Here is a 7,472-nt window from a genome sequence, read left to right as displayed (position 1 = left end):
AGCTGTGCTCTCATATGGGGTCATGTACCCTTTAGTTGGTAAGCTTAAAGGACAATGGTACCCTGATAATCTAGAAGAAACCAACATGAAGGGCTTATATGGCTATAAGGTTTTTCTGTCAATTGCTCTAATCCTGGGTGATGGCATATACAACTTCACCAAGATTTTAGTTGCCACAGTTAATGGCATAATTGACAAGATGAAGCACTATAACGATCGGAACCAAAAGAACGGTAAGTGTCAAACTAATCCGTTTACACCTATATGCTTGCCCTCCTCTTTTTCCTCATATAACATCTAAAGACTAAGATATGATATCTAATGTTGAGGTCTTTTTCTCACTGCAGCAGTAGCAGCTGAGCAGCAAGGGTATCCAAATGGAAACATTAAACAGACTGAGTTGTTCCTCAAGGAGAACATTCCCATGTGGATTGGAATAGTTGGATACCTTGTTTTCACAGTCATTTCGACAATTTTGATCCCGCTTATGTTTCCCCAGCTCAAATGGTACTTTGTCGTGGTTGCTTACATTTTCGCTCCAGCTCTTGCCTTCTGTAATGCTTTTGGAGCTGGTCTCACAGACATAAACATGGCGTATAACTATGGCAAAGTTGCACTCTTTATGATGGCAGCTTTGAGCGGGAAAGAAAATGGTGTTGTGGCGGGACTGGTGGGTTGTGGTGTGATTAAATCAGTGGTTTCAGTTTCTTGCATTCTGATGCAAGATTTCAAAACTGCTCATTACACCTTAACCTCTCCCAGAGCAATGTTCATGTGCCAAGTAATTGGCATTGCAATGGGATGTGTAACAGCTCCTCTGAGCTTCTTCTTGTACTACAAGGCATTCAATGTGGGAGACCCTAATGGAGAATTCAAGGCTCCTTATGCACTGATATACCGAAACATGGCAGTTATAGGTGTTGAAGGCTTCTCAGCATTGCCTCATCATTGCTTGCAGCTTTGCTATGCATTCTTTGCTTTTGCTGTGGCAGTAAACGTAGTGAGGGATCACTCGCCTAAAAAGATAGCAAAATGGATGCCATTACCAATGGTAATGGCAGTGCCATTCCTAGTTGGGGCATACTTTGCAATTGACATGTTCATGGGAACTGTGATTGTGTTCTTGTGGCACAAGATTAACGACAAGAAGGCAAAGTTGATGGTTCCGGCAGCTGCTTCTGGACTAATTTGTGGGGAGGGACTTTGGACTCTTCCTGCAGCCATTCTTGCTCTTGCAAGGATCAATCCTCCAATTTGCATGAAATTTGTCCCTTCCTAGAACTCAATCAGTATCAAGCAATGAATACATATATCACTCAGGCTTTCTAGTGCCATAGGAATTAGATAGCAGTTTCCGATGCTCACACCAAACATGGGATGCAACACATTTGGGTCAGCTATTACGGTTGGCACCAGAAAACTGTGTAATACACAATTCTGTGAATTCAATGACAAAAATAAGGCCTGTATCTTGCACCCATCTCTTGCAAGTGCATCCCAACACCCCAACCAAAAATGTAAACAAGTATCAGCGAGCAAATATTGAAATAATGAGAGATACTTAGATCAAAACAAAACTCTCGTCCACGAGGCACACATACATCTTGACAATTTAACTAATCTAAAAATGAGATGTTCCTTGCTTGCCCCACAATAAATTTTCTTACCCTAAAAATAAAGAAAACAAGGGCTATGTATCTATGTATGTATGATGTATCTATATTTTGGAAAGCAAGAGAGCGAGCTCCTCATCGGAGACATTCAATTCGACATAAGCTCCCAATGACGCAGCAAGTCTTGCAGCTATTTGATGCTTACACTGAGGACAAATACATTGAAACATATACTCTATTAGAGAATATTAGAATATTAGAATTAGAAGCTTATAAGTATTTATTCTTTGTGGTTGGTTGTTAGTAGATAGTAGATAGTAGCTTAAGTATTGATGATGTTGGTTGTTAGTAGCTTAGCATTTATAATAGTAGTCAATAATCACATCTATAAATACTTTGAATCTTGTATCCTACACAATTCCAAAACACAATTCTAATACACAAACCTCTTCTCTACTGCTCTTTCTTACCTATCCTAACATACTCCAAGAAGAAGCAATGGAATTAAAAAGAAGCGGGAAATGAAAATGCTTACAGAGAGTTGTTGGCGTCTGTTGAGAACATCGTAGAAGAAAGAATAGCAGGCGCAGAAGTGATGAGGAAAACAGAGATAGTGATCTTTCTTCCTTGGGGATTCCCCTGTAACCTGAAAGACGAACCTCCCACTTGGATTCCCAGATATCCTGCTAACGCCTCTTTGATCCACGATTCTTGCGGCTCCCTCCATGTTCTTCCCAAATATAAAATGCAATCTGTGAGCATGAGGGTTTCGCAATCTTTTCAAACACAACACTTAATTGACAAGAGAAATTGAATGAATTCAATTACTTACGTCCAAAGTTGGTCATCGCTCACTGTTTTTCAAAGTTCAACTTCCAACCATTAATCAAACGAACGCAAGGTCAATTCATGAGAGAGAGAGAGAGAGAGAGAGAGAGAGAGAGAGAGAAGGAAGCGGTTAACCTGTGCGTGTAGATTCGATTTCCTTCCACACAGTCTCTGCTACCAAACTACTTGCACTCCCACTCTCACTCATTCCAACTTCCAACTCCAACCAAAGAACACCAAATGAAACAGCAAAAAGTTGGTCCAATGTTAACGTTGAGTTACTAATATAAGTATGGTCCTCTTAAATTTGTTGGTCTAAAATCTCAATTTAACTCTTAAATTTTTTGATATTATAATTTTAGATGAATTAATCTATTTTACTAAATTTCTATCTAGATTTGAGAATTTTACAATTTAAATTTTGTTATGATTTTATATTTTATAAACTTAATTTATTTGTCCGATTTCACAAAAAAAAATTTACGGAAAGAGTCCAAACGAACATTAACCTCCATTAAAAAATGTTATAAAAATGGGTTAATTTGATCGTGACGGAGAAACTCTTTGCGTTAATGTCAGGGATTTTTATGAGTTAATTTTAGTAGTTTCTTCGAATTTATTGTTGACTGATACCCGAGCACCTGCGGTTGTTGATTGTGGTTTGCGATTTTGAGTGTCTTTCAGGTTTGATGAGGCAAGGTAGCCTGAGTTGGAAAATACTCGATAAGAAACCCCATTAAGGAATTGATATCATAAGTTCTAATCCTTGTAGAATATTTATTGCCAAAAACTAGAATGTTGAGTGATCCGGCTAATCAGTTAACTCAGATTTCTCAGTTGTACAAAAAAACGTTCATACATTGTTGTTGTTATACACAAGTTTGCAGAGAAAAGTACCCAAAAAAAAATGGCTATCAAATCTGAGAGTTTAACAAATCAAATTTCACATTTATCCCGCTATAATTCCAGCCAGCACATCACTTTTGCCCCGTACATAAATTGTGTATACTAAACGAACTGCGTCGAGCCATCCATCTAACGATTCCCACGAGTCAGCAACCTTGGTAATCCAAGAATTGAGAACAAAAATTAGAGCTGCATTTTTCTTAGCTAAAGGGATTCTGATGCAGGCTTCAGATTAAGCACATTTCAAAGATTTCACCAAGCCTTGAGAAATTTATCAAAATTTGGATTTGGCAAAAACAATAACAATGCTAAAATTATGTTAATGACTTCATGGTGAGAGAGGGGATAGAAATAAGCTGACAAGTGTATAGAAAGATGCGGCAAAAACTGTGTGACAAGGCAGAATCAGGTCGGCTGAATGTTGCTTACCAGGTAAACAGGTTCGTGAATTGTATCGATGCAGAGGCCTGCACCAGGTGGTAAGGTTAGGTCAGCACAAGCTGATACTGAAACAATATCTGCTATATCTACTTTGATTGTCTTTTTATCTCCATTTGCTGCATCTGTGGATCTGCCTGCGAGAGTTTGAGGCACTTGTCTCTGTTCGCCTTTGGGCACCTGAATAAATGGTAGTGGGTAAGTTATTTGATTGCAAATTTGTGTCTGAGACACTAGAGCCTAGAAGTTTGCCAATGATTTTGAAAAAATTTGATATTAGCCTCTGAAAAGCTTTCACTTGATTAGCCAGACTTCTTACCTGTTGAAGCCTTTCGTGATCCAAAATAAATTCTGATCGTTTCCAGTCATTATGAGGTGCAAGTGATCTCCCCGCGGGAGGTGCCGTTAAATATCCAATTTTAAGATGTGGTAGCGGTAGCTGTGGAAAATTGAATTCCATCAAGGTTAGTATAAAAATGTTCCCGTCATCTAATGCTCACATTTACATAGTAGTAATGACTACAATAGCTACAGGATAATGCATACTGCATGTTGATTTAGATGGCAGATAAGCTAGGTTCTAACTGGAAGAGGATGACCTACTTTAAATACCGGTGAAGGGAATGTGATATAATACAGTAGAGTGTTTTACTTAACTGAACATAATTCAGAAAGATCAAAGGGGTATATTACTCACCATAGATCGCACCAACCGCAAGGCACTGCTATAAACCTGTCAGATCCCAAAAATACAAAAATAGGCTGATTGTATGACGAAAAAGTGGGAGGATATTAAGTAAAGGAAGCAACAATAGAAGGATGGATTAAAAAGGCAATGTTAAGTAGAAGAAAGAGCAAGTCTATTCCGAGAAATTGATGCAACCAATAGGAATTTTAAATGAAGGTGATAGGGCATCTTACTGAATAATTTGGTTTCAATGCATGAGCAGCTGCAATATATATTGCAGATTGGCTGTACAATTCATTAGGTGAAACTTCTTGAGCATTCGCGGATCCCCCAGTTCTTAAGGTGTCCTCGGCTAAACCATACTGCAAAGATAGAAAAAAAGGAAAGTGAATTCTATACTCATAATACTGTTACATGCACACAAAGTAAAACAAAGCACAATTGCACGATATATAAGTAAAATGGAGAAGCATTATGACCAGAACAGTTCCGAGATTGTAAATTGCCCGATGGAAATCAAATTGTAATTGAATAGCTGCACGGAACTGCATTGAAGAATATTGGAAAGTTAAAAAGTGGAAGAGAGAATAAGTTATATGCTAAAGGACATAGTAAATGTAAAGCACTGGTTTGCAAATTCTATCTGGTATGCTCCTACAACTTTTGTACCTTGCTGATAGCAGTTCTTACAATCTTTTGCTTTTCTCGAACTGGAACAATGGCACTAAGTTCCTATATTGGGGAAAAAAAAAATCCAAAGCACAAAGAAAATAAGTTAGAACTCCAATACAGAAAAAATATAATTCATATATCAAGATTGATAGCAATGTCTTGTTTTATTTAATTAAGTTCATTTTATCAAAGAAATAAAATGAGGAAAGCCTGGGTGGTTATTTACTATAGAATAATAAATTTTAGTGACATAGTTACACAATCAGTGATATAATGTAATGACTATTACTTAACAAAATAAAGAAACAGTAGAATAAGCTAATTATGAAATAAGACTCTGGTTTAATATATCTGGAGTGTGCTACGTGTATGTACGGATAACCTTCTTAGCTAAGGATTAATAAAAGATGTGACTCCCCTAAATTTACTTAAATTGATAACTAGCAGCACTTGAAGATGAGATTTGTTTACGAGTCAAGAAGTGCTTTTGGCATAAACAAGGCCTTTCAGGAGAAATTCAAGTGTTCGGCTCCCAGGAAGGTGAAAACAGTTTCTTTAATATCTTTTCCAAGAAGCTCAAGTTTTTTGCTTCAACAAAAGTTCTACTATAAATCATTGCCCCAGAAGCACTACCCAAAAATGCAGTAAGAAGCATGCAATCTTAATACAGACTCATTGCTTTCTTATGCCTTTTGTATGAAATAAAAAAGTTTGCATACAAGTAAATCAAATATACCTGAAGGGCAAGTCCCCAGTTGTTAAGTGCCTGAAATAGATTTCAAGAGAGTCAATAACAACTAGTAGGATGTCAGTATGCAAATGAGAATTCTTGAAAAGAAATTTAGAAGTTGCAGGAATCAAACAAATACAGGATAAGGAAAGGAAACCTTTTTTATATAAAATACAATTAAAAATAAATATTTGTTTAAGGAAGCATGTAAAAAATAACTTTTTTGAAATGGTTTAACTCAACGAGAAATCACAGTACAAAGGGACAAAGTTTTAGAAATAATGAAATGAACCTGAGGGCTGTTCCAGTTGAGCTGGACTGCTTTTTCGTAGTTCCGTGTTGCCTGGGAAATGCAAATTTCAATTTTACAATAATCATGATGTGTGATGCTAAGCCTCTATATCAACTAACAGTTAACAAGACAACTATAAATTCAAATGTGAAAAATTAGTCCATTTATTTTCACTATGAATTCTGAATCCAGCATTATGCAGTATCCATCAACAAATTTACAATCTACAAGAGCAAGAGCTGCCAAGAACCATATTTTTGCTGACCTGTTTCCATAGTTCTTCAGCTTCCTTTGTGCGACCACGCATTTTTGCCCGATCAGAGATTGCTATAGCCCAATTGTAGAAAGCCTAAAGTTTGATAGAGGGAAAAAATTGTAAATTATAGACACTCATTTTGTTCACAGTATTATAATTACAGTATCCAATTACAAGCATACTTATTTGCAAAGAGGCACATATTTGGGTTTTCCTATCACATCAATAGACACATGACGAGGACAACTCGAGCATCACTACATTTAAGTCAGCATTCATCGTGCAAATGGATTAGCTACATGGCTACTGCCTCCAACATAGGGATAATGCTAGTTGTGAAAGCATGCCTAGTAACGCAATGTACATAGGGAATTGTGGACTGATAGAACCCAGAAAAAGGAATGCAATGGAAAAAAGAAATGGTAATGTACCAACAGTGCAATGCATTTTACTTTTCTTTTAACAAGGGTCACGGCTCAGAGGATGATAGTAAACACAGATCCAGCGGTCTAGCAAGACATGTTTTTATTGAGATGCAAAGTCTTCACTCACTACAGGCCGACTAGTTCATCCCACATAATTAACTAACCTAATAGGACAGAAGCTTATTTAATAAATGAGCCGAGCTTGAGAATTCTACTGTTAGGCCAAGTTGTTAATAGGCAATATCTGAATAAAATATTCGAAGTAAATTTAATTATATAAGCATGATATTTTGTAACCTTCACATATATGTCGTGTGTGTTATTTGAATATTATCGTGGCCAGACTAATTTATGTACAAAGTATCATCTATGGGTCAGGCTCATTAGGTTCAACTACTCCAGTTCAGATCTACCATCTATTAATCTCACTTACACCCTTACCCAGATCCTAGGTAAAAATTGACACAAATTCACAAAATATTCAATAGAATAACAGGCATTCAATTATGGCATGTTATTTAGAATGGAAATTGAAAGGGAGCCTTGGAATAACAGGACAATAGTCGTGTGACCTCAAGATAACATGTCCAAGCAGTGGAATCAGCCAAAATGCTATATAGTGAA

At 36.9% G+C, this 7,472-nt stretch overlaps 3 protein-coding genes across 3 annotated transcripts in view; 1 reads left to right on the top strand and 2 right to left on the bottom strand.

Moving 5' to 3' along the window:
• LOC110266502 (metal-nicotianamine transporter YSL1-like) lies at window positions 1-1,512 on the top strand (the record flags this gene model as incomplete). The annotated part of the gene is given in 2 exon segments (XM_021111342.1): window positions 1-233; window positions 348-1,512. Coding segments are annotated over 2 exon segments (1,165 nt in total), but the record flags the coding sequence as incomplete, so codon positions are not given.
• On the bottom strand, window positions 1,529-2,765 carry LOC107617912 (zinc finger SWIM domain-containing protein 7). The gene is made up of 4 exons (XM_016319787.2): window positions 2,577-2,765; window positions 2,446-2,467; window positions 2,149-2,365; window positions 1,529-1,819 (listed from the first exon to the last, which is right to left on the bottom strand). The coding sequence occupies exons 1-4, from the start codon at window positions 2,647-2,649 to the stop codon at window positions 1,718-1,720; spliced, it is 414 nt and encodes a 137-aa protein (XP_016175273.1). The 5' UTR covers window positions 2,650-2,765; the 3' UTR covers window positions 1,529-1,717.
• Window positions 3,192-7,472, bottom strand: part of LOC107618270 — a 22,701-nt gene continuing 18,420 nt past the window's right edge. The window contains exons 6-15 of the mRNA XM_021111341.1: window positions 6,433-6,516; window positions 6,168-6,218; window positions 5,882-5,911; window positions 5,143-5,205; window positions 4,953-5,018; window positions 4,707-4,835; window positions 4,483-4,518; window positions 4,105-4,224; window positions 3,777-3,965; window positions 3,192-3,501 (exon numbers count right to left, since the gene is read on the bottom strand). Coding sequence (XP_020967000.1) covers window positions 3,391-3,501; window positions 3,777-3,965; window positions 4,105-4,224; window positions 4,483-4,518; window positions 4,707-4,835; window positions 4,953-5,018; window positions 5,143-5,205; window positions 5,882-5,911; window positions 6,168-6,218; window positions 6,433-6,516 — 879 coding nt within the window. The 3' untranslated portion in view covers window positions 3,192-3,390. The remainder of the gene's footprint in view (window positions 3,502-3,776; window positions 3,966-4,104; window positions 4,225-4,482; window positions 4,519-4,706; window positions 4,836-4,952; window positions 5,019-5,142; window positions 5,206-5,881; window positions 5,912-6,167; window positions 6,219-6,432; window positions 6,517-7,472) is intronic.

This window comes from Arachis ipaensis, chromosome B09 (genome assembly GCF_000816755.2).
Source record: "Arachis ipaensis cultivar K30076 chromosome B09, Araip1.1, whole genome shotgun sequence".
Taxonomy (NCBI): domain Eukaryota; kingdom Viridiplantae; phylum Streptophyta; class Magnoliopsida; order Fabales; family Fabaceae; genus Arachis; species Arachis ipaensis.
This window is presented reverse-complemented; position numbering and strand designations above follow the sequence as displayed.